At 52.2% G+C, this 26,006-nt stretch overlaps 1 protein-coding gene and 1 long non-coding RNA gene across 4 annotated transcripts; one reads left to right on the forward strand and one right to left on the reverse strand.

The window, feature by feature from the left end:
• Positions 1 to 1,241: 1,241 nt before the first annotated feature.
• On the reverse strand, positions 1,242 to 8,990 carry LOC135978466 (uncharacterized). Of its 3 annotated transcripts, XR_010595886.1 has the most exons (5): positions 8,687 to 8,990; positions 6,881 to 8,118; positions 5,391 to 5,875; positions 4,413 to 4,521; positions 1,242 to 3,563 (listed from the first exon to the last, which is right to left on the reverse strand). XR_010595886.1 is itself a non-coding variant. In XM_065579400.1 (3 exons), exons 1-3 carry the CDS (start codon positions 6,998 to 7,000, stop codon positions 3,022 to 3,024), a joined length of 771 nt encoding a protein of 256 aa, XP_065435472.1. In that variant the 5' UTR covers positions 7,001 to 7,009; the 3' UTR covers positions 1,242 to 3,021. The 3 variants fall into 3 exon arrangements, 1 of the variants encoding a protein (XP_065435472.1); XR_010595885.1 differs by lacking the exons at positions 5,391 to 5,875; positions 8,687 to 8,990 and having other exon boundaries at positions 1,242 to 1,653; positions 2,735 to 3,563; positions 6,881 to 7,009; XM_065579400.1 differs by lacking the exons at positions 5,391 to 5,875; positions 8,687 to 8,990 and having other exon boundaries at positions 6,881 to 7,009.
• Positions 8,114 to 15,374, forward strand: LOC135978467 (uncharacterized). The gene is made up of 3 exons (XR_010595887.1): positions 8,114 to 8,385; positions 9,584 to 9,721; positions 13,034 to 15,374. It is a non-coding gene; the product is annotated as an uncharacterized LOC135978467 (long non-coding RNA).
• The last annotated feature ends 10,632 nt before the right edge of the window (positions 15,375 to 26,006 follow it).

Here is a 26,006-nt window from a genome sequence, read left to right on the forward strand (position 1 = left end):
GGCCTGCGTGGCCAGGGCATGGGGGAGCAGCACGCAGCCCCTTTCCTTGCTGGACACTCAGCAGGGGCCAAGCAGCCGTTAGTGCTCGGTTCTAGCCCCCAGCGCAGGTAGCAGAGGGGCTGTCCGCTAACGTAGGGCCAGAACCGCACAGCAGAGACAGGACAGGACGGGACTCCTCCCCTAGGTTCCACCCCAGGGGCAATGCGTGTGTGGCAGGGGCGGAAGGCCGGAGCGAAGGGGCTGGGCACGGGATGGCGGGTGCAGAGCACCCCCCAGAGGTGCAGGGGAAGCAGCTGCCCGAGAGCACGGACACACACTGCTCCTGATACCAACCCCTTCTACCCTCTGCCAGGAGGAGGAGCAGGGACGGGAGAAGCTGCTGCTGTGAGCCGCACAGCTGGGCCAGGGCTGGTCCTATGACTATTAACAGCCCGGCAGCAAAGGGAGACATTGCAGGGGTGGCAGATCCCCCGAGGCAGAGCAGCCTGGCGAGACCCCCTTTGCAGTACGCGCTCAGTCCCCGGGTAAGGGGTCCCTGCCCAGCCCTGCGAGCTGCCTCAGCAGCAGCGAGAGGGTGCCCAGGGTCCCTGCGGTCACTGCCAGGGCCACAGCGCCTTACCTGCATCTTCATGCCGTCGAGTCGCAGCCTGCGTGGAGAGAGAGCACATCACTGCAGCAGCCTGGGGAGCGTGGTGCTGTCCCCAACCTCCCACAGCCCCCAGGCGTCTAACACTGCTCCTGGGGCACGGAGTACTGAGCTTCAGGGGCAGCCTTGCAGCAGGTTCCCCGGGGGCCCTGGCCTGCCCCTTCCCAGCCTGACTGGGAGAACTGGAGCGAGTGGGACTCACTAATAAGGAGCCAGTGTCTGGAGCTGGCTGCTGATCAGTGCAAGACCCCCCCGTTCGCATGTCCCCTGCACAGAACTCCCTGCTCGTGGGGCCTACGCAGCGTGGTGGCCCTGGGGGCAGAGCGGGGTCCCCCATGGCAGGTCTGGGCAGCAGGTTCCCTGCTAGGGCCTGGGGACTCCCACGCGGGGCAGAGTGGCTCTCTCTAGCTGAGCCCTGCGCTGTCTCCAGGGCTAGGGAGGTTCATGGGCCTGGCCTTACCAGAGGTAATCAGGGATCCTGGAGACATGCTCCTGGAAGGCTGGAGAGCTCTCCCTGTTGCCCGCCCTAAAGGGCTCGAGGGGACAACAATGGTCCGTCACCCGGTGTGCTTGGCACCAATAAAGACACCGAGGGGAGAAAGCAAGCCAAGTTTATTTCAGAGCGCTGAAATGGCACTAGGAGACCGGAATGTCTCAAATCCAGTGCAACAAATACAAACAAATTTTACCTTTTATACTCCAAACTGTTTGCATACATCTCTTTGTCTGGCTGTTCCTCCTTACCCCTCCCTTCCGGACAACTGTTAGAATAAACTCTACATAAGCTTGTGAGAAAACTTTCTCAGTCTTTGCGACCTTGGATTAGACGCCTGCAAACTAACTACCCCGCTTCTTATCTCTATTATTTCTGCTAGTGTGAGTGAAACTGCAGCCATCTTCTAAAAAGCTGACATTACATTTCTGCTTCAGCCTACTTCAGAGCATGTAAACAGTTAGCAGAGAAGTAGGTGAGAGTTCACAAGATGGGGTTTGGGGATTCAGATAGGCTGTGACAATGCGGTTCTGGCGGAACCCAACTGAGAGTGCCAACTCAGGACAAATTGCTCAAATAGGGCAGTTACAGCCCAAGGCTGGGGTTTTTTCCACCTCTAAGGCAAACCAAACCAGCCAGACTAGGAGGACTTCGGTCTCACCCCCTGGCTAACCGCAAGTCTCACAAACAATCTCCTTAGACACTCCAGTTTCCCAGTATTACCACCAGTGCCACTCGTTATGGGGACAAATGGTTATGAAAACCAGTACCCCAGTAAAAGAAAAAGGTTCTCCTGATCCCAAAGGACCGAGCCCCAGACCCAGGTCAATATACAAATCGGATCTTACCCACAAATCACGCTGTTGCCAATCCTTTAGAATCTAAAATCTAAAGGTTTATTCATAAAAGGAAAAAGATAGAGATGAGAGTTAGAATTGGTTAAATGGAATCAATGACATACAGTAATGGCAAAGTTCTTGGTTCAGGCTTGCAGCAGCGATGGAATAAACTGCAGGTTCAAATCAAGTCTCTGGAATACATGCCCCGCTGGGATGGGTCCTCAGTCCTTTGTTCAAAGCTTCAGCTTGTAGCAAAGTTCCTCCAGAGGTACGAAGCAGGATTGAAGACAAGATGGAGATGAGGCATCAGCCTTATATAGTCTTTTCCAGGTGTAAGAACACCTCTTTGTTCTTACTGTGGAAAATTACAGCAAAATGGAGTCTGGAGTCACATGGGCCAGTCCCTGCATACTTTGCTGAGTTACAAGGCATATCTGCCTTCTCTCAATGGGTCCATTGTATAACTGATGGTCCTTAATGGGCCATCAAGCAGGCTAGGCAGAGCTAATCTCAGCTTGTCTGGGATGTCACCCAGAAGCATAGCATAAGTTTGCCATACAGACAGTATAGAGCCAATATTCATAACTTCGACTACAAAACTGATACACACATATAGACAGCATAATCATAACCAGTAAACCATAACCTTGTCCTAGACACCCCATTTGACCCCCTTTATACAAGATTTGCATGCCACTACAGGACCTTGGTTGCAACAATGATCTATACGGTCCCAGTTTATGTCAATAACGTCACATAGGCCCAGAGCAAAAGAGCTTCATCGGCACTTTTGGCCTTCCACTCTCCCGAGTTACCTGGTAGCTATGCCTAGTGGACCCCAACATCCCCATCCACGTACCAGCCAACCAGCATGTTAATGGTCTTGGAAATCTGCCGAGAGAGAAGGCGTCACTCCCCTGCAGAGCGCAGTGGTGTTCGGCTTGGGCCTGCACCGCATGACCTGACCTCGTGACCAGCCCCAGAGCAAACCCCAGGCTGGGGGCTGTCTGCAGACGAGCGAGCACGTCTACATGGGGCTCTGGTCACAGAACGGACCCCTTGGCATCCCCATGTCCGTTCCCCATCACAGGGCAGGAGATCACTCTCCAGCCACGGCCTTCCACCAGCTGACTCCACACCCCCCAGCTGTCCCCAGCAAAGACTCTGCAGAGCGGGGCATCTGGCACGCCCAGCCTCCACTGCCACTGCACAATGTCCAAGCGGTTGCTCACGCTCTCCTCTCCTGCCAGCCTGCTCATGCCCTTGTCATCCGCCATGAACTCTCCTGTGTGCAGCGCCCAGCACAGCAGGCCCTGAGCCTGCCTGGATTGCTGGTTGCTATGGTTACGTGCCAGCAGCAGGGCATCTGTGCAGAGCTGGGGAGTCCCAGGCCGGACTCTCCCGCACCTGGGCAGGAATTGGAGCCAGCTCCGTTGATTCGTTGGGAACGGTAACGAGCAGCCTACCGGGCCAATGCTGATGGCCTTGGTGAAGCTGTCTTCAGCCTTGATGTGGTCGTACAGCTCCGCGATGGCTCGCTGCCTCAGCCGGGCGCTGTGGTGGGCTTCGTACACGTTCAGGATGGCTGAGACGGGAACAAGAGAGACACAATAAGGAAACTCTTACCAGCTGCCTGGTTCCAACTCCTGTGCGAGCAGGGCCTGGCCCCGAGCCCCAGAGAGCTCCCCCCATCCCTTCCCCAGCTGGCCAGGGCTCTGGGGGGAGCAGGGCGAGAGCCCCAGGGACACAGCCCCAGAACGCTCCACACCTGGACTGAACCCTGGTTGTTTCACCTCTGCTCAGCCCGAGACAGGACCAGAGGGAAGGTGGGAAGCTGCTGAGTGGGGGACAGAACCCGAGGTATTAAGATTCACTCAGTGCCCCAGCACACAGCCCACGCTGGACTCAGCCTCCGCAGACACCTCAGAGACAGAGTGTTTGGAGTTGTTCTATGAGCCCTGATTCGGCACCAATGGCACCAGACAGTCAGGATGGGCCTGGGTTCAGCCTCCTCCAGCGGCAATCAGCACAGAGCCCAGCGCCTTTCCTACGTGCTGGACCCAGGTGGCTGCTGCTGGCTCGTGGCCGAAGTGAGCGAGCCAATGCCGCACACAGATCGCCCTCGTGCCCACTGGGCAGGGCAGTAACTGTGGCACCATGCTGAGGCCAGGTGGGCACTGCTTTGTCAGGCACAAGCATTCCCTCCCGGGTTAGTAATGTACAGTCTTGCCAGCTTCTGGTCCCTGGCCACTCTGAGATCCCACGGGCAGGGCAAGGCTGACAGGAAGCTTGGGGGCTGCACTGGCGTTGGATGTGAGGCTATGGGGCAGCTCTCAACTCCGCCAGCGACTCACGGCAGTGGGGTCAGAAAACAACCTGCACATCAACTATCCCCCGCCCTGCCCTGGCCAGGCCCAGCCAGTGGCCTACTCACCACTGGCGAGTGTGAGCAGCCAGCTGTGCGGGGTGTAGAGATCGCAGGCAGCCACGTTATTCCTCTGGGTCGGCCAGTCAATGCTGGAGTAGTCCTGGACGTACAGCTCCTGGCAGGGAGCAGGCGGGAGATTAGCCATTCGCTCACTAGCGCGCCATGGGAGCAGACCCATGAGACAGCTGCAAGTGTCAGGCTGGTGGCGTTGGCAGCCAGGGGGAGTACAGCACGGAGCACGCAGGGCAGCACCAGGGACGGAGGGCAGCACTGCCTGGCCTGCTCTGTGGCTCCACACCAGCCACCGGGACAGGGCCCATGTGGGAGCTGCTCCCAGCACCCTTTGCTAAGGAGAGTTAACAAGAGGAGAAAGCACCTTCAGATAGTGCCAGAGCACCTGAGGGGGGCACCGGGGCCCCATGCGGCCTGGGAGGGGCACACAGCCCGAAGGTGGGGGGGGGGGCTCCAGGGCCCACACAGGCCAGAATGGGGGGACCATGCTGGAGCATGCTCATGCAATAGGGAGGGCTTAATTCTGGCTGGAGGCCTGTGTGCAGGACTCCACCCCGCTCCAGTTCACAGCAGGGCTCCCGGAGCCCAGTGGGCAGGGAGAAGACAGCCCCTAAGGCGTAACTCCCCTTCAGGCCTAGGGGTGTCAGGTGCCCAGCCTGAGACACCAAGTCTGATTCGCAAAGGGCAGGGCTCAGCGCTCTCAAATCAGACCCCTCCCAGGGGGCCGACGGGGCCTCCCAAAAATCACTCCTCCCTTTGGAAAGTGCAGGCCTTAGGCATTGTGAACAAGTGTGTGGCAAGTACCTTGCCATGGCATTCACAGGGAAAGCCTGCTCCCTGCACGACCCCAGACACTCTGCCCTTGGCTTTCCTTCCTACCTTGCCCTCCCAGCTCTCTCCTTCCTTCCCCAAAGCCCACCCCAATTTCTGCCCCATAGGGCTCCCTCCACCCCTCCCATCAGCCAAGCTTACCAGCACTGGAAGAGCATTAATGCAGCGCCTACACGGGCTGTTTAAGGCGGGCACTCCCGGGCCCCCCGTGACTGTCCTCACCACTGAGTATCAGAAATAAGACTGGCAGGTGACTGATAGAAGAACCTTCACAGGGAGAAGATACCAGGTACCGAAGGGCGGAGAAAGGCAGAACAAGAACCAGTGGCTGAAGCTATAAGGCCCGAACAGTGAACAATGAGGGTGATCAACCACCGGAATGTGCTGCCAAGGGAACTAGCAGACTCTCCATCTCTCGATGTCTTCAGCTCCCGACCGGCTGCCTTTCTGGAGGGCACACTGTACTGCAGCCAGACACGTCGCTGGGCTCAGTCCAGAGTAACTGGGTGACATTCTCTGGCCTGCATTACACAGGAGCCTGACTAGATGATCTACCGGTCCCTTGATGTGATGAATCGAGCTCTGGGTCGTCACGCAGACAGCAGGGCATCGGTTCCATGCAGCTCCTGTTTGGAAGGTTACTACTGCGGCTATGAAGGCAGAGCCTTTCCATCTGCTAACGAGAGCTGGGATGCTGCACAGAGGTAACATGCCAGTGGCCACATACCGACATCGAGGGGCCCAACCCAGCCCGGGCCAGTCGTACCTCAGCATGGGCCAGTCGTACCTCAGCCCTAAGCGAAAGGGAAAGCATGGAAGGACCACGTGGCTCACTCAAGTAACATCCCCCTGAAGGAGCAGAAATGCAGCCCACACTACGTCAACGTACAGAAGCATCCTCTGTGACAGGGAAGGCGTAAGGAGGCTCAGAGGGAACCAGAATGGCCAGCAGCAAATAGGAACTTCTGTAAGTCCCGGAGAACCAGAAAGCTGGTGAGAGTCGCTGGCCCTGCTAGATCAGCAGAGGGTGAGCGGAACAACCAGAGAGGACGAGACACTGAGCAGCAGGGTTGCTAAAGTCTTCAGGGGGGAGGGATAGCTCAGTGGTTTGAGCACTGGCCTCCTAAACCCAGGGTTGTGAGTTCAATCCTTGAGGGGGTCATTTAGGGATCTGGGGTAAAAATCTGTCAGGGGATTGGTCCTGCTTTGAGCAGGGGGTTGGACTAGATGACCTCCTGAGGTCCCTTCATATTCTATGATTCACCACAGAGAATGAGGGGAGATTCCCACCCCTGTGCTCCTCTTTGGTAACAGAGATGAGGGACAGAGGTGTCAGACACGGGGCTGCTGAGACATGGCTCAGGGCCGTCGCAGTTAGTGCCCAGGCAAGGGGAAGACCCAGAAGCTCTGATGGGACAGGGGAACAAGGGGCTGATGTGGGGATCACATCACAAGGAGCCCACAGGGATCTCCACCAAAGCACTGCCAGAGGCTGCAGCCCCTGGGATTTGCACCCAATGAGGAGATTTGGGTCCATGCGACTAGCCACAGCTGGGCCATGGTGGGAAAGGTCTCCAGGCCACCGTTACACAGGGTGAGGAGTGGGGAGGGTGCTCAGGGAGTTCATTTACCTGTCTGAGGCTCTGGACAAGCTCATCCTCCTCGGCAGTCAGGCGCGTGGCATAGCAGTAGCTCATCGGCAGGTACACCTGGCGGCAGTGACACCACAGCGTGGAGGGGTGGGCTGGCATCCACGCCGGGAGCAGTCTGTCACACAACAGAGGGACGCTGTCGGCAGCGTGCGGGATGGGGAGTGGGGAGCCGCAGGGACACGGCACAGTTAAGGACAGGGGTGTGGGCAGTCAGAGGGGTAATGTGCCCAGGAGACACCCGGGGCCCAGGATAGCCGCTGCCTCAGCGTTAGAGCAGCCCTACAGGACAACGCACCGACCCCAGGCGATCGCTGCTCCATGCTCCTGGGGTGTGGGGGACCTGGAAGAGAAGCTGGAGCCCTCGTTTGGAGCCAGGAGACTGTCTCCTCCAGCCCGAGGACAGCGTTCTGGGCTCTCCCAGCAACCCAGCGAGGCTGTTATCCTGGACAGGGCCTCTGCGAACAGACTGCATCTGATTCCCTGTGGTTCGTGTTAACGGGGTGCGGAGGGAGGCGCAGGGAATAAACAGCCTCTCCAGTGGGGAACATGCCAGTGAGCAATGCTGCCACTAGTTTCCCTGTAATCAGCCAGCTGCCTGAACTCCCTCGCTTCACACTGCCCCCTGCTCCTGGCCCCACGGCCAGCTCAGGCACCAGCTGTCCCTGAGGGCTGGGGGAGTCTGCGGCACGCCCAGCTCCAGGACAAGGACAGCTGTGGCATGCCAAATGGGGAGGAACTGTGTCAGGACCCAGCACAGGTTCAGCCCCAGGAGGGAGGGACTTGGGGAGAGCGCAACGTGTGGGTCTGGAGGCTGGCAGAGAGGGCAGGAAGGCTGGAGGTCGAGCAGGTGGGCCGAGCTTGGAGAGGGAGGGAAGGTCATCAACAGAACATCCCTCCCGCATCAGCCCACGCCCAGTGCCAGGAATGGTGCCTGGTTTCCGTGCCCGAAGCCTCCTGGCCCAGGTTGAGCGGGAGAATGGGGGACTGGTGCAGGCTGGGGATTACTCTCAGGTTCCTGGTGTTCGGCGTCAGGCTCTCTGCTGGGTGCTGCTGCGAGGGGACAGGGCTGTGGCTTGGGACTGAAAATCAATACACTCTGCAGATACAGAATAGCACCTACCACAGCTCAGGGAACAGCGTGTTCATTCCCTCCCAGCTGTAAACGTTCAAGACGGCCAGCCAAAACTTCCCCCAGGACGGGATTCCCACAGCACCCCCTGGAGAGACAGACACAGATCTGGGCTCTGATGGCAGCCACGGGGGCCAGGGACACGGACCCTGCCATGTGACAGGGCATGAACAGAGGCTCCTGAATCCTAGTCTGGTCTGGGTGTGTGGCAGGCCAGGGACCCTGGAGAGCGGCAAGCCGGTGCGGCGGGCACACAACGGGCACTACACACCGACAGACACAGCCATTCAGAAACGACACCTGGGAAGCGTTTGCAACCAGTGAAGGAGCTGAGGTTTCACCGTCACCCCAGAAGGTAAGCGCGGCAGGGTGCTGGCACAGCAGGATGCAGCATGGGCTGTGACATGCCACACGTGCTGCGACAGCCAGGCCACGCTGGGAGAAGCTAAGGGCGGCAGGGCAGAAACTAACGTGCGAACTGCACATGCTGCCATACAGCCAAGGACAAGCCATTGCAAAGGCTCATGCCACTCTGGCCGCATGTCCCCTCGCCTACCACTCACCCCTTTGGAGCTGGGCAAGCCCTTCTCAACAGTCCCAGCCCCATGGTGCTGGGGGGAGGACAGGATGCCGGAGAGCTCCAGCCACATGCTGACCTTTGCTGTGGAGGTTGATCCGAGCCCTCACGAGGTCCGGGTCATCCGGCCCAACCCCCAGGATCCTCAGGGACGTGTAGTTGAGCGCTGTGCCAAACACCGTCGATTTGTCTTCCACGTGCCTGCCACATACAGAGAGCAGGGAAGTCAGACATGGCCGAGCGCTCGTGCAATCAACCGAGACTGGTTTTATTGGGGCAAACCTACCCAGGGGGTTAGAGCTAACTGAGCAAACTAACTGAAAAGCAACCGCCCTGGGCCATGCTGCTGGGAAAAGGGAACGAAATGCTCCCAGCCCCTCACTCTAGTGGTCTCCCCATGGTGAAGGAGGGCTCTGGTCACGCCACGTGCTGGCCTCCACGGCACTGCAGCTCCAACTCTCAGCATAGCTCTGAGCTGCTTCCCACATGGAAGGGAGCACCAGGCCAAGCTCTGGATGCTGCGGGGGAGCTTCAGAAGGACTCAGCCATGGCCTAGCCTGTCCCCGCTGAAGCCATAGGCAAGTGCTCTCGTCAAGGCAAGGGGAGGCGGAATGACGCCAACACCGAGTACTTCGAACACCCACCGTTGCGTTGCTGTGTGATTCAGTACGGCGGCACTGCCGGAGCTAAAGTCACCCCGGAAATGCCGATGAAGCGGGGCTTGATTTGCTAATGAAATCAGAGTGTTTCCCTCCCAGGGGCCAGCTTGGGGGCTGGTGGGATTTCAGGGATTTTGTTTAATAGGTTGAAGGTGAGACACAGAAAATGAGCCAGTTTTGAACATTCTCCCTCGTTTCCTTGTGCTCCTCTGGGTCCCCCTCACCTCCGCTGGAATAGGGAAACCTGCCTAGACAATGGCGGAGAGCTGGCAGTGCAGGCGTACGTTTCTCCCATGATTGCTTTCCCTTTCACCAAGGCCTCTGATCACAGACCCTCATCCTAGAGACGGGAAAGACACTCTTCTCCAGTGAAGCCAAGACAGAATGCACCTAACAGCCAGAATGCCTCTGCAGACCAGCCCTGACACCACCCCAGCAATGTTCCCGGCGAACAGGTAAATGGAATGAACATCTCTATGCGTATACGGTTATGCTGTTAAGAAATAGGCCTGATATTTTGCACAAGTGCCATCTGACTCCGACAGACTCGGTAGTACATGCTGCTAATCCCCAGCACCCTCCTACAGTTGTAATGGCAGAATCGGTGTCCCCTTCGGCTCCAGCACCCCCACAGGCTCTAGAGAGTGCCCCCTCGGTGGGATTGTATCCGTTGATTACTGAGAATGTGGTAGCCCGTCCAGGAACACAGGATCGTGCAGCCCAGATTGTGCCAGTGTATTCTCATGTGCCTTTTAACCCAGTGCACCTAGCTGCCTTTAAGGCAGAAGCAGGGGAATTCTCAACGAATCCAAATCGGTTTATTTCAATCTTTGAAGGGTGTCTAGCAAGCCATAAGCCTGACTGGGATGATTGCAATATACTGATGAGAACCTTGTTGTCTGAGGTGGAGCGAAATTAGGTTATAGCCAAGGCTAAGGAGGAGGCACAGAGAAGGCATATAAGGTTTTAAAACGGAAAGCTATTGGACACCAGAGGTTGTACCGAGTAGAATCTTCAGAAGTGGGTGTGCTTGTCCTGGTTTGTTGCTCCAAAGCTCTGTATAGAAGTTATGTTACTAGAAGGGTGTATAAAGGCAATGTGTATGTGTTCATTGTTGGGAAAAGGTGTATGAGTGAAGAGTGGAAGGTTCCTTTGGAGGTTAAAAGTCAAGAAAGGGAGAAGGAAAAAGAACAGAACGAGTTAACTGGAAAATATAGCTAGCAAGCTCAGTCCAAAGATAAGATGCTGGCCCCATCCAAGGACATTGTTCACAGCTAAGACTTGGCTGACAACCAAGAAAAGGGGGGCCTGAATGTGCCCAAGCAACTATGAGATCTGCAAAATACTGCAAGGCATAAGGAGGACAACAGAAGGGTTAAAAAGCAGCTTTGCTGGACAGTATTGGCCCAGGAATTTAAAAATTCCCCCACTCTGTTCGGCCAGGCTCTGGCCAGAGACTTGGAGGAGTTCAATAATTCAGACAGAGCCCTGCTCCTGCAATATGTAGATGACTTGCTAATTGCTGCCATGGGTCTAATCCCTTGTCTCAAAGCCACTGTGAGTCTCCTGAACTTTGTTGGACTCCAAGGATAGAGCCTAGCTCGAAGCAAGGCTCAAATTGCTCTCTCAGAAGTACAGTATCTGGGATTTCACATAAGACAGGGGGAGAGGCAGCAATCAAATGACAGAAAGGAGGCTATCTGCCAAGTTCCTATCCCTAGCAACCGCAAACGGCTCAGGGCATTTTGGGGCATGGCAGGCTTTTGCAGAATATGGATCCCAGAGTTTGGACTGTGGGCTAAACCTCTGTATGAATGTGTTAAGGGAGCGGATCATGACCCCTTTCACTGGTCCCAGAAGCGGACAGGACATTTAAAATCTTGAAAAGGAAGCTGATGGAAGCCCCAGCCCTGGGTCTGCCGGATCTCTCTAATTCGTTCCAACTGTATGTGCATGAAAGGAAAGGGATAGCCCTGGGAGTGCTTACTCAGTTATTAGGCACCTGGAAACGTCCCGTGGCATAGTTCTCTAAACAACTGGATCAAGTTTCAAAGGGGTGGCCAGCATGCTTGAGGGCGGTCGCAGCCACTGCCCTAGTGCTTGGGGAAGCTGAAAAACTGACATGGGGAGGAACTGTGCAAGTGTATATTCCCCATATGGTCCAAGCCCTGCTGGACACTAAGGGTGGTCTCTGGCTCACACAGGCTCGGGTTGCTCGGTACCAGGCAAAACTGTTAGAGAACCCTGAAGTCACCCTGCAAACCTGTCCCTTCCTTAATCCAGCTACCCTGCTACCAGAGACAGAAAAGCAGGAACATGACTGTCTGGAAATCATAGATGCCCACTACTCCGGCTGCCCAGATTTAAAAGATCAGCCACTCCCAAATGCTGACTTGGAATGGTATACGGATGGCAGTAGTGCCGTTGTAGATGGGCAAAGGAGGGCGGGTTATGCTATTGTGACACTTCATGATACTGTGGAAGCTGAAAGTTTCCCTGCCGGGACATCTGCCCAGCTTGCTGAACTAGTGGCCCTGACTCGTGCACTCGAGCTGGCAAAAGACAAACGGGTTAATATCTTTACTGACTCAACGTATGCTTTTGGGGTATTGCATGCTCATGCTGGTCTGTGGAAGCAAAGAGGAATGCTAACAGCCCAAGGTTCCCTGGTTAAGCTTGGGTCTCAAATTCTCCGGCTGTTAGAGGCAGTACAACTCCCCTCAGCAGTAGCAGTGGTGCATTGCAGAGCCCATCAAAAGGAAGATCAAGATGTAACCAAGGGCAATGCCAGAGCAGACAGGGAAGCCAAGCGTGCTGCTACCCTGAAGTCACCACCAGAGGAGAATGCCCAAATGCATGCCCTCATCCCATCAGTAGGTGAGCTTGCAGCCCCTCAGTACTCCCAAGAGGACAGAAACCTGGCTGACAGGCTCGGTCTCTGGAAAAGGAGGGATGGCTTTATTCCACAGAGGGAAAAATCCTCCTGCCCAAGGGCCTGATCCGACCAGTGTTGCAGAAACTGCATCAAACCACCCACGCAGGCAGAGAGGCTCTTATCCAGCTTATGAATAAATATTTTCTAACCTCTGGACTTAAACCCCTAGCACCACAGATACAGGCTGAATGTTTAATCTGCCAAAAGAATAACCTCGACCAGGAGTAGCAGTGCCACCAGCCACCCTGGAACCTACCCCAGGCCCAGGATTGGTGTGGCAAATAGACTTTACTGAGTTTCCCAGGACCCAAGGGTACAGGTACCTCCTTGTCTTGGTGGATCGATTCAGCGGATGTCCCGAAGCCTTCCCATGTCGTAACAACACTGCCAAAACGGTGGCTCTTACGTTTGTCAAGGAGATCATTCCTCGCTTTGGATTCCCCCAGTGGATGGAATCTGATAACAGAACACACTTCACATCTCAAGTTGTTCAAAAGATATCAAGTGCCTTGCAAATCCTCTGGAAGCTCCACACACCCTGGCGACCACAAGCCAGTGGAGTAGTGGAACGCACAAATCAGACACTTAAGCGACACCTCTCAAAGGTCTGTCAGGAGGCCTTTCTTAGGTGGCCTGATGCTTTGCCCCTTGTGTTACTCCATATTCGCGCTCTCCCCAAGGGCAGGTTAGGGCTTAGTCCCTTCGAGATTATATTTGGAAGGGCATGGCCTCTGAACGGTACACCGGTTCTGGCAGGAGAGTGGGAAATGCGTTGTGGTTTTTTGTCTCAGTACATGTGCTCTCTGTCTGCTGTTCTTTCTTCTCTTCACAGATACACCAAAGATTCACAGCCTCTTCTGCTGGATGCCCCTGTCCACTCCTTACAGCCTGGTGACTCCGTTCTCGTTCGGACCTGGAAGGACGAACCTCTCCAAGAGAAGTGGAAGGGACCCCACCCTGTCCTGCTGGTCTCCCACACGGCAGCAAAGGTCGAAGGACACAAGAACTGGATTCATCACTCTCGACTGAAAGCAGTACCCACTCCTGAACAGTGGACAGTCCAGCCTGCAGAGAAGACTGCCAGTGACGATTTGGGGCTTAAGCTGTTATTCAAAAGACAGTAAGGGTCACTGGGAATGCCTGGTGATCTCTCTGAACAGCCACAGCGCACTCCCCGCGAGAACCCTGAGCATTGGTTCTGTCTATTCACAGTAGGCCGACCTAGCCTATGGTCCTGGTCCTTTTATTTCTTGATTTGTTTGGTGTCACTGATTCTTATCTTCTGGGCATTTGGGTTGTTGTAATCACAATATAGATTCAGGTTTAGGGTCTCTCACAACATTCCTTTTTGTCACAGAAGCAATCCTTCTGTTACCTACTGTTTCACCCACCTCGCATGCAGGATGGGGAGCTATCCCTACAGACATGGCTACCAATACCTATGAGGCCCTGAAAATTGCCTTTGCCCATGAGTTCAATCTCTCCCACTGTTGGATATGTGCCCAGACTCCCCACCATTCGGCGGGATTGCCCTGGAGAGTAGTTCCCCAAAATTGGTCAGACTTTTGTCAAAGGTGGATGGTTACCAGCAGCAGCACCTCTGACAATTTAAGTTGGGATCCAACTGTACAGCAGAAGCTCCTTATGGCCTACACAATGGCTCCTGGAATTCCCACTATAGTAGCACTCTTAAGCCCCAGCCTATTCGTCTACGCCCTCCACCCACTGGTCTCATATGTTATCAGCAAGCCAGTACAAGTAATCATACCTGGTTTGCAGGCATTAGTAGGTGTAAATTTTATATTAGTCCTGGTATAAGTCTCACTATTCCTGTACTAAATGCCACCGGTTGGCAAACTGGCACTGCATTCTTTGCCCTTTCCCCACAAGCCACCCTACGGGACCTACAAGGTAACAATGGAAAGGCTAGTTATGGTGAAGCATTCTGGATTTGTGGTAATAGTGCCTACAAATGGCTTCCTCATGCTTGGCATGGTAGCTGTTACAAAGGCTATCTCGCTCCTCCCCTCTGTGTTCTACCCCAGGCTCCCTCAGGTCACCCTCGGTACTATCGATCCTTGAAAGCTACCATTGAACCCATCGGAGAAGAAGACAGGTTTGGAATGATATTCCTCCCTACTTATGGGGTGGGACGGCTAGCCCAACTCTACAGAAGACTTTCTAAATTTCTCACTCAGTTTGCCAATGATACCCTAGCCATAGAAAAAGGCATAAGCTCTGAGCTGTACCAGCTTCGATTGCTGTCTCTACAAAACCGCCAGGCCCTAGATTATGTGTTAGCCTCACGGGGCGGGGTCTGTGCCCTTATTGGAGAAGAATGTTGTACCTATGTCCCAGAGTTTTCACAGGATATTAACAAGCACATCTTGTCAGCCGAACAGGCCTTGAACCAGTGGAAGGCCCAGGAAGGAGAACCCACTATTTTTGATTCCCTTTGGGGCTGGTTACCTGGTCTAGGAGGACTAGGGGGAGGCATTGTTCACATCTTGCTCACAGGTGTTGTGATATGTTTTGTTCTTTTCCTTTTGCTAGCTTGCTGTAAAGTGCTCATACATAAGATTTGTACCTCCCATTCCCCAGAAGTTCCTTTATACTCTCTCATTGATGATCCCAATTGCATGGAACTTAATCGCATGTTGTCTTTAGAGTATGAGAAAACTCTGCCAAAGGTTTGTTGAGTGTTCTCAAAGGAGGGAATTGTTGGCGTCACTAGACATAGCTACCAGGTAACTCGGGGGAGTGGAAGGCCATAAGTGCCGATGAAACTCCCCTGCTCTGGGTCTAAGTGAGCCACAGTAACTCCATCTTGTGAACTTTCACCTACCTACATGCTCACAGCTTAATGCTGAAGCAGAATATGTAATGGTCAGCTTTTTCTAGCAGACAGCTGCAGTTTCGCTCACACTAGCAGAACTTTCCGTGATAATGCGGGGAAAGGGGGAGCAAAAGGCCTAGTGCGTAGAGCTTGCAAGGTCGAAGATAAGCATGCGAACGGGAACTTTTCTAATGTACTGCCTGCTGTAACTGTTGTCGCGGAGGGAGGGGTAGGAAGAAACCAGAACAAAAGGCTTACTGAAAACAGCTTGGAATATAAAAGGGAAAACTTGCTTGTATTCACTGCGCTTATGATTTGAGACATGCTGGTCTCCTGAGTGCCTTTTCGAGATCTCGAATAAACTTGGTTTGCCTCTCCACCCTGGTGTGTCTATTGGTGCAACGCACACCGGGCAACGAACCCTGTTGCCCCCTCGGGGCCCTCTGGGCCGGCAACACCCCTATAGAGCTGATCTATCACATATAGGATGACAACCTACTTCCTCTGCCATCACTTACTCCATTAGCTCAAGTGGCAGAAGTCTGTGCAGTGGATCTAAAGATTCATCGGCAGGGTTGCAGCCATGCGAGTTTCACGCTGATTCCACATGACAGAATTTCTGGGGCAGTTCAATTTTGATTTTTACAAAAAAACCTGGGGAAATGCATACAGAAATAGGGTGACCAGATGCCTAAATAGGGGAATCTCAAGTAGGAGCAGAGAGGTTATTTTATCTCTGTATTTGGCACTGGTGCAATCACTGCTGGAATACTGTGTCCCGTTCTGGGGTGCACAATTTAAGAAGGATGTTGATAAATTGGAGAGTGTCCAGAGAAGAGTCACAAGACTGATTAAAGGATTATAAAACATGCCGTATAATCATCGACTCAAGGACCTCAATCTATTTAGCTTAACAAAAAGAAGGTTAAGAAGGGGCAGGGGCTGTGTAAGGGGGTAAAACCCCGGCTGATTGGGGAAGTGGCTGCAGCTGGGGTTCTCTCGTGGCGGAAACCCCTTTGTTCTCCTGTGCAAGATCACAGCAACAAGATGGAGTCTGTAGCCACCTGGGCAAGTCACATGTCTGTGGATGATTCTGCTTTTTGCAGGCCGACGTCATTGTTTACACGTTAGTTTGAATGTTCCCAGGAAAGCTCAGATGTGGACTGGTGTCTCCCAAAGTCCATTGTTAGTTAAGTACTCCCAGTTACTTGAATAACCCCTCACACTATGTTGACCAAATCTGCCTCATGTGCTTCCAACAGCAAACACTTTAAACAAGCATAGAGCCACTGCTCATAACTTCAGATATAAAAATGATACATGCATACAAATAGGATGAATATATTCAGTAGATCATAACCTTTACAAAGATATGTTACATGGCATATCTAGCATAAAACATATTCCAGTTATGTCATATTTACACTCATAAGCATATTTCTATAAAGCATTATGCAATGCAACATCACACACGCCAAACAACAAACTTTTGGTAATAAAATAAAGTACAGGAAAACACTGCAATATGTGTTCTAAGGCCTAGGTCAGTCTTCAATTACATTGTTCTATAGCCAAGAGCATGTCGCATGCATTTGTATCCAGGCAGCAGCTCTTATGCAGTGCCTTGGTACGGTCCATGCTCTTATTCGCGTTCTGATGATCCCGGCATTAGCTCACCGGCAAGTGAACTCCCTGGGGGAAGGCATGAAAAGTGGCCCAGTATCCAGATGGGGAAGACATTCCGATATGAACTGTAGCTTATTGCACAGGTCCTACTGAACACCCCACACATTTCCTGAGGAGGAAGAGACAGAAATTGCGGTTAATCAGCAGGATCCCTGTCAGGATGGACATCTGAGTCAAAAGGTTCATTGTCAGATGACCAACGAGGGGTTGTAATGGGATTTGTCAAGTCCTGTTACATAAAACAGCACCTGCTGTTACCATCAGAATGTACCAGCTGTCTGGTGCAAAAGGCTCTTCTTGCTCTCAGTACTCCCAGCCATATGGTCAAGAGGAGCCCTGCCAGGAATCTGGATAAAAGCCACCAAGCCAGTTACTGAGTTTTCGTGAGGAAATCCATCTGTGACCGTGGTGCCGAGAGGGGCCACACTGAGAATACTTATTCAGGGCAAACTGCAAGGAATAGGGCAGACAATCCCCACAACTGGCAGTTTATTCTATACTTAAACAACAAGGAGTCTGGTGGCACCTTAAAGACTAACAGATTTATTTGGGCATAAGCTTTCATGGGTAAAAACCTCACTTCTTCGCATGCATAGAGTGAAAGTTACAGATGCAGGCATTATATACTGACACATGGAGAGCAGGGAGTTACTTCGCAAGTGGAGAACCAGTGCTGACAGGGCCAATTCGATCAGGGTGGATGTAGTCCACTCCCAATAATAGATGACGAGGTGTCAATTCCAGGAGAGGAAAAGCTGCTTCTGTAATGATCCACTTTCTGGACACTGAGTGCAAATAAGTGATGGTCACATAAACACCACCCTATACCGGAAACCTACTGACCGCTATACATACCTACATGCCTCCAGCTTCCATCCAAGACACATCACACGATCCATTGTCTACAGCCAAGCCCTAAGATACAACCGAATTTGCTCCAACCCCTCAGACAGAGACAAACACCTACAAGATCTTTATCAAGCATTTGTAAAACCACAATACCCACCTGGGGAAGTGAGGAAACTGATTGACAGAGCAAGACAGGTACCCAGAAATCACCTACTACAGGACAGGCCCAACAAGGACAATAACAGAACACCACTGGCCATCACATACAGCCCCCAGCTAAAACCTCTCCAGCACATTATCCATGATCTACAACCTATCCGGAAAATGATCCCTCACTCTCACAAACCTTGGGAGGCAGGCCAGTCCTTGTATACAGACAACCCCCCAACCTGAAGCAAATACTCACCAGCAACTACACACCACACCACAGAAACACCAACCCAGGAACCAATCCCTATAGCAAACCTCATTGCCTACTTTGTCCCCACATCTACTCTGGCGACATCATCAGAGGACCCAACCACATCAGCCACACCATCAAGGGCTCATTCACCTGCACAGCCACTAATATTATATATGCCATCATGTGCCAGCAATGCCCCTCTGCCATGTACATTGGCCAAACTGGACAGTCCCTCCGCAAAAGAATAAATAGACACAAATCGGACATCAGGAATGGTAACATACATAAGCCAGTAAGTGAACACTTCAGTCTCCCTGATCATTCTATTACAGATTTAAAAGTCACTATCATTGAACAAAAAAACTTACGAAACAGACTTCAAAGAGAAACAGCAGAACTAAAATTCATTTGCAAATTTAACACCATTAATCTGGGCTTGAATAGGGACTGGGAGTGGCTGGCTCATTACAGAAGCAGCTTTTCCTCTCCTGGAATTGACACCTCGTCATCTATTATTGGGAGTGGACTACATTCACCTGATTGACTTGGCCCTGTCAACACTGGTTCTCCACTTGCGAAGTAACTCCCTGCTCTCCATGTGTCAGTATATAATGCCTGCATCTGTAACTTTCACTCTATGCATCCAAAGAAGTGAGGTTTTTACCCATGAAAGCTTATGCCCAAATAAATCTGTTAGTCTTTAAGGTGCCACCAGACTCCTTGTTGTTTTTGTAGATACAGACTAACATGGCTACCCCCTAATACTATTCTATACTTAGATTCACCAAGCCAGTAAAACAGCGTCTGTAATACCACGCTGGTTACCAAAAAGACAAACTATTTCCTTTAAGCAATGCAGCCTTTGGCTCCCATCCAGACTGCCAAATCTTGAATAGTGAGAGATTACTAACAATCTTATTCACTGTACTTAAAGTTCTACCAGTCCAAGGGATGAGACACATTGCCTATCAGGTCAATGAATATTTCAGATCTCATCCAAATACATGTTTACAGCCAATCCTTATTAACTGAATCGTTTACAGCCAATCCTTATTAACTAAATCTTAGATTTATTAATAAAAAGAAAAAAGAAAGAAGAGATTTGCTATGGTTCAAAGATCAATATACATGCATATCTGAGTATGTGGCCCCCACGTAAATGCAATTGGGCTCAGCTCTCCTGTTCCAGTCCAGGTGCACCCTACTTTGGTGTAATGAGAAAGGTGGGGCTGCCCCGGAGCAAACCCCAATGAGAACTTAGAGCTAGTCGACACTAGCTCCAATGCCACTGCAGCGCGTCTGGGGAAGATGCTCTATGCCGACGAGAGAGCCCTCTCTGCTGAGGTCGCTGTAACTTACGTCACTCGGGGGCTGGCTATTTTACGCCACTAAGTGATGTAAGTGATATTGACTTAAGTGGTAGTGTAGACCTGCCCTGAGAGGGAGAGTTGAGGGCCCAGAGCAGAAAGGAAGAGAACCCAGAGAGTAACGGCAGCTCAGAGGCAGAGCAGAGCTGGGCGCCGAGCTTTCAGGGGGGCTGTCCCTGAAGGGGGAGCAGTCAGTTCCCCAGCAGAGCCAGAGCAGGCTGGTGAAAGCTGCAGACAGGCAGGCAGGGGGTCACCTACAAACTTCCACAGGCCAGAGAGCTTAGAGATGGCTGAAGGCTGAGAACAGCAGAGGAAGGTGCCTGCTGGCTCTCTGAACCAGAGACCTGAACTCAGAGGGCCACAGAAGGCTGAAGGCTGGGGAGTGATGCAGGGGTGTGTCCACTGATGTCTCCAGGCAAGAGATGGAGCCTTGCCTGGCAAGGAAACAGGGTGGAGATACACCCAAGCTAGAGGGTCTGGGGTGAGGTGTGGGGAGAGACACTGGAGCCAGACCTGGAAGCTAGGATGGGGGAGAGCAGCCAGCGCTGCACCTGGGCGCTGGGGCGTGGTAGAGATACTGGAGCTGGACTTGGTGCTGGACTGTTGGGACGAATGTACTGTTTGGGCTGAACTCAGTTTATCTGAGGAATTAAGATGGAAACTGAGGTGGTGGCCACTTGTGGGGCTGCCCTCAGGACACGTGTTTACAGCCAGCTTTACACTAGCCCACGTAACATCCAGTCTGTGCACCGAATGAGGCAGGGGTCCTGTGCGTAAGATAAGATGTGATCATGTAATTAAAGACCATACCATAATGCACGCACAGGGGTGACAAATTAAAATTGAATAGAAAACTGTAGATCTGGCATTTCCCAACTTCTGAGTGTTTGACTTTGCAACCTAAATAACATTCTTTGAACAGTTTACACTGTTTGAGTGTAATTTCCTAGGTGGTTTTTTTAAGAATGTAAAAACTAAACTAAAAGTCTATTAAATACAATTGTTAACACACACAGGGCATTATCATTGGGGTTTGAACCTTCAGCACTGCAGCACACTGCTACTATGTAAGCTACAGGACACGCTGGCAGCAGGAGAAAGCTGTTTTCCCAAAGGGGTGTTTGGATTGCTGGGTCTGGAGATGGTTGGAGGGAAGCCAACTTCAGCCCAGCCAGGCTCTCTCCCTTGTTCTGCTCTTGTGTGTTACATCAAGGAGCTCTCCACTATCAGAAATCTTCTCCCTGCATCTGTACTTGTAGAATGTGATCAAGTCACCTCTAGACTGAGCTCCTTTAGTCTCGCATTGCAAGACATGTTTTCCAGACCTCAGAGCAGTCTTGTGGCTCAACTTGGAACCTTCTCCAATTTTTCAACATCCCTTTTAAAGGGTGGACTCTTAAATGGTCTCAGTGATGCCTTATGCAGAGGTAATAGCACCTCTCTACTCCTGTTCATACTTCTATTTATATTTCCAAGGCCTGTGTTAACCATTTTTGGCCCAGCATTATCGCACTGGTAGCTCATTCACTTGGTTTCCTCCATGACCCCTAGTTACTCTTCAGTAAGTCCAGGACACAGTGCCACATCCTGTAATTGTATCCTACAGTCTTTCTTTGTTCCTAGATGTACGACCTTGCATTTGGCTGTGTTAAATGCATATGTTTGATTGCGTCCAGATTACCAAGGATGAATGTAGAAATCAGCTAAATTAACACTAGAAATAAGATATAAATTTGTATTAGTGAAGGAAATTAACCACTGGAACAGCTCACCTAGGGATGTAGTAAATTTGACATCACATGGAGTCTTTAAAACAAGATTGGATGTCTCTTTCTAGCTCAGTCACGGGTTACTGGGGTTGATACAGGAAACACTGGGTGATATTCTATGGCCAGAGTATCTTGGGCCAAAGGTTTTTTTGCCAGTGAGTTGTCACACATCCAGCGTGCGTCTCTATCAAACACATGAATAACACAGGTTCTTTCAGTCTTTGATCATTACCTGCACTTTGGTCTCCGGTGTCCCGCTGACTCCACCACTCAGCTGGGGTGATAGGAGTGTGGAGGCAGAACTGTTTGTCAGCCTAGACGTGGAAGGAAAGGTCTCCTGTCCTCAGAAGTGCCTTGCATTAGCCAACAAAGAGAAAGAAGAAGAGCTGACAGGTTCCGAAAGGACCCTAATCTAGTCCTCATTAGCCAGAAGACCTGTGGCCACAACTCAAGGCATTTGCAGGGGTCGGGGCGGTCAGAGGGTGGGGAACAGGGGGGTTGAATGGGGGCAAGGGATCCCGGGGGAGCAGTCAGGAAGGAGGGGGGTTGGATGGGACAGCAGGAGGCAGTCAGAGGCAGGGGTTCCAGGGGCAGTGAGGGGACAGGGAGAAGGGGTGGTTGGATGGGACAGGGGTCCCGGGGGGCCATCAGGAATGAGAAGAGGTGTTGGATGGGGCGGCGGGGGCAGTCAGGGGACAGGGAAGGGGGGTGGATGTGGCAGGGGTCCGGGGGGGGGAGTCAAGGAACGCGGGGGGTTGGATGGGGCAGGAGTCCCGGGGAGCAGGGGCGGGCCACGACCCCCTTGTGGGGTGAGGAGGGAACCGATTGTTCGGATTTTGGCAGCTTATCACTGTAGGGCCCCTCAGGTGCAGACTCCTGGAGCTGCCAGACTGGGTCAGATCCAGGAACTATTCTATTCCAAGAATGACAAACCCTATTGGAACTGCCTTCTTACATAGGAAGATAATACCCGGACTGTGTTTTCTTATAACTACTTTATAAGAACACGCTTGTTAGCCTCCCTAATTTTTTCTGCGATTGTCTCTGCAATGAGCTGCAGTCACCATGACAGCAAAATGTCACATGGAAAAGAAAGACATGGTAGCTACAGGTTACAGGCACCCTATAAGCATTCTCCTTGCTCCGAGACAAGTGCCCTCATTTGGACAAGCTAACCAGCTCCTGGGAAATTCTTAAAGCTCAGGTCTATTATTGCACAATCCTCCGTCAATATAACAGCCCTACTACAAGAATTTCTTGATTTACAGCCTGGAATCACACCCTACTCTTTGAGAAATCCAACTTCTACATCCTTGCTAAAGAACTTGCTAGCATTGCTCAATACAGCACAGAGAGGATCACGTCTTCTTTATAAGAACCTGCTTGTTAGTCTCCCTAATCTTTTCTGCCATTGTCTCAAACTCAGCCTCCTTCCCTACCGCCCTGACTGAACAGCAATTCTCATCGCCATGACCACTGCAGTCAATCCGTACCGAACGCCAGGAAAGCCCCTGGGCTCAATGGCTTTGGTAGAGGATACGTTAAAGGGTGTTCTGAAGATGTGCTGAATCCCATTCCTCGACTGCATCAGGCAGCACTGGGCAACACAAACTCCCAAGACCCTTAGCACCGAGTTGGAGCCTGGGCTTTGGTCCAGGAATGCTCAGTGCCCTCAGGAGGGTGTATGTGAGCGAAGGTGGCTTTGAGCCTGGTCCTGGGCCAGGCCCTTCAGTCTGCTCTGACTGGCTCCAGTTGCCAATACGATTGATTCCATTTAATAGCTGTCTGGCTAGTCACAACTTCCGGTTAATAGCAACATTTTGCCATGAACCAATCCTGTCCCATTGACTTGAATGTTCATGGCAGTTGGCTAGTGCTGCCTATTAGCCACATTAGCGGATAAATGGCATGCTGCTCGGTAGCTACATGTTTGGATGAAAGGCTCCAGCGGCAGGCAGGTTTGTGAGGCAGCAGCCAGGAAAGGCCGTGCTGAGACCTACCATCCCTGGCTGCTGCCTCGCAAACCTGCCTTCTGCTTATTAGCAACTGTTGCATCACAGCAACGTCTTGCTGCCAGCCGAGGGGTTGCTAACAAGCGGAACGCACTGTAGATTTGGGGTGGTCGTGGCAGGCAGAGCTCCCTCGGCACACTGACCCCGAGGCAAACCCCTCAGTCGGGAATCAGTGGCAATGCAGCTCCCCGCCTCAGGCCACTTATTAAAGAGCCTAAATATGGACAGAGGAGCTGAACTGTAGCAGCCATTTTGTAAATACCTCACCATGAATTGTAAACTGACAGTGTCCCCTTAACGCCTTGAAGGTGTGAAAATGGCTTCTCCCAGCCACAGGTACAGCCCTAGCCAGCATTCATTTCATCCCAGAGCCAGCGAGGGCTTGTTCAGCTCCCTCGTTAATAAACACAGGAATCAATAATACTCTTAAATGACCGGCAAAATATTTAAAGTAGGAAACCTGGAGTTGCAAGAGCGGGTCAGACCCAGGGCCCTCACACCCAGCAACCTGGAACAGACAGACCAGGTCAGACCCAGAGCCCCTCACACCCTGCAACCTGGAACAGACAGACCAGGTCAGACCCAGGGCCCCTCACACCCTGCAACCTGGAACAGACAGACCGGGTCAGACCCAGGGCCCCTCACACCCTGCAACCTGGAACAGACAGACCGGGTCAGACCGAGGGCCCCTCACACTCAGTGACCTGCAGAAGACAGACCAGGTCAGACCAGGATCCCCCACAGCCTGTGGCCTGGAACAGACCTGGTCAGACCAGGACCCTTGAAATCTTGTGATCTGCCACTGGAATCAGTCAGTAACTTTAGGTCTGGACAGTTATTCTTTTCTTAACCAGTTAAGAGTTAGTCCTTTGCTACACATAATTAAATAACTCAATAATAGTTAAAAGAATAGCTCATAGCCCCATGAGCACAGGAACCAGGACGTGCAGCATGGGAGAAAAAGGAAAGGCAACAAATATGTGTTCTTTGATCACACACCAAAACATGCATGGAAATTTCTCCCGTAATCTGCGATCACGCAATACAATTCATCTGATGAGGCAGTATGATGAGGACTAAGGGGCCAGTCAAACTCAGGACAGTTTGTCATGTGCTCAGGTTCCAGATCCCACACCCACACCATAATTATTGACTACAAAGGAGGCGTTGGGGTTTAAATTTACATTCACAAGCCCAGGGAATTGCTTAAGAGGAATGCTCCATTTTTCTGCTCTCTGCCAGGTCGACTAGCCCCACACCTTGTTTCTCTAGACTCACACAAAGCAGATAAGTCCCTCTATGACTAGGCCTTCTAAGTGACCCGCCAAACTCATTCACTTGGGCCCAGATCCTCAGAGCTATTTAGGTGCCTAACTTCCACTGATTTCAAAGGGAGTTAGGTGCCTAAATACCTTTGTGGACCTTAGCAATTTAAACATTGATACGGGATGGTGCTGTGTGTTAAAACTGTACAAGAAGGTAACTTCCTGTGCTCATGGCACCACTGCTCTCTGACCTCTTCCGTTGCTTCCAATTCAGGCTGTGCGCTCAGATAGTGCCAGGACCTTGTGTTCCCAGCTGTTCTGGGGCGAGTTCAGAGCAATGGCTTGGCTCTGCTATTTGTGCCTTGGAATGCAGTGGTTCTGCGGCTTGCCTTCAATGCCTTGTTCCAGGACCCTTCCTGAGGCAGGTTGTGGGGGCGTCCAGCCACGTTGGTTCCACTGATCAGGTTGCCAGATGAGAGAGGGAATAGTCTGAACGCGCCCCCCCTCTGCCCCCACCCCCACCCCCTGTTCCCCAGAGTGTCCCGTAAATGGCAGTGCTGTATTGCAAATCGTCCGTAGAGGGCAGGGCATCTTTACAGGTCGTCCCATGCGAGTCCCAAGCACATTAATTTTACTTGGGACGAATTCCTTTGACCTTCCCTTACGTCGAAGCTTACAGGAATAATTTAAGTTGTGAGTGTGAGTGAGGTGTGTTCTCACCTGCACCAGGTGGTCACTTTACATTCTCCAGACGTACTGTACCTCTCAGTAACACGTGAGATCCTGGCCCCATGGACAGAGCTGGCTCTGCCTCCCAGCTGCCAGGCAGGCGGAAGGGCTGTCAGTGACAGATTGGCGAGCCCTGCAGGATGGAGGAGATCCGGAGTCTGTTCTAGTGCACTACACAGGGTCTGACAGCAAGGGACTCCGGTCAGCCCTGACCTTGGATTCTAACAGTGGCACGTGGAGCTAGCAGCGCTTAGCTCACAGGGGCTCTGTGCCATGGAATGAGCTGCTGCTGTATAAATGTTACGCTTCACCGCAACGCACACAAAGCAGCCACCTCCTCTCAGGACAATTTACAGAACTGTCCCTTGGAAAACTTTTCTAAATATAGGTGACTAGGTGTGGCTCCTGCCACACTCCTCTCCTGCAGCCTGAGGCTCATCGTGGCACAAAGATTCCCCCGAGCATCCCAGGCTTCCTTTATATAAAACAAGTCCACTCCATTTCGGGTGGCCCCAAAGAATCGTGTTGCTAACCTTCCCCCAAGATCTAACCCACTTCCTCCTCCCTGTAATTTGCCAGTTGCTCCGAGAGCCCCTGCTGCTTCCTCTCTGCCCCCTGCGCGGCACTTAGAGCAGCCACTAGGAAGGAGCCCCTCCATTGGGAGGGAAAGGATGGATCCCAGCTCCCTCCCCTGTGGGCTCTGCTCTGCGCTCCCATAAACTGCACATCTGGATGCCTGCTGTCAGAACGGATTTACACTTTCCTGACTGTATGCGTGTCAGTCCTTCCTTGGGAAATCTGTTTGGTCCTGACAGTCAGTCTGATGGCCCCCAACACCCGTTATACTTCGAGTTCACTACAATACCCCATAACTGCATAACATTACATA

The sequence above is a fragment of the Chrysemys picta genome, unplaced genomic scaffold (assembly GCF_011386835.1).
Source record: "Chrysemys picta bellii isolate R12L10 unplaced genomic scaffold, ASM1138683v2 scaf272, whole genome shotgun sequence".
NCBI lineage: Eukaryota > Metazoa > Chordata > Testudines > Emydidae > Chrysemys > Chrysemys picta.

Excerpts from the sequence above, each read along its gene's own strand:
- LOC135978466 (XM_065579400.1), bottom strand. The coding sequence starts at position 7,000 with ATGCCAGCCCACCCCTCCACGCTGTGGTGTCACTGCCGCCAGGTGTAC. Across the intron at positions 4,522-6,880 it reads TTGTCCAGAGCCTCAGACAG|GAGCTGTACGTCCAGGACTA; the intron begins GTAAATGAACTC and ends GCTCCCTGCCAG. Across the intron at positions 3,564-4,412 it reads GCTGCTCACACTCGCCAGTG|CCATCCTGAACGTGTACGAA; the intron begins GTGAGTAGGCCA and ends TTCCCGTCTCAG.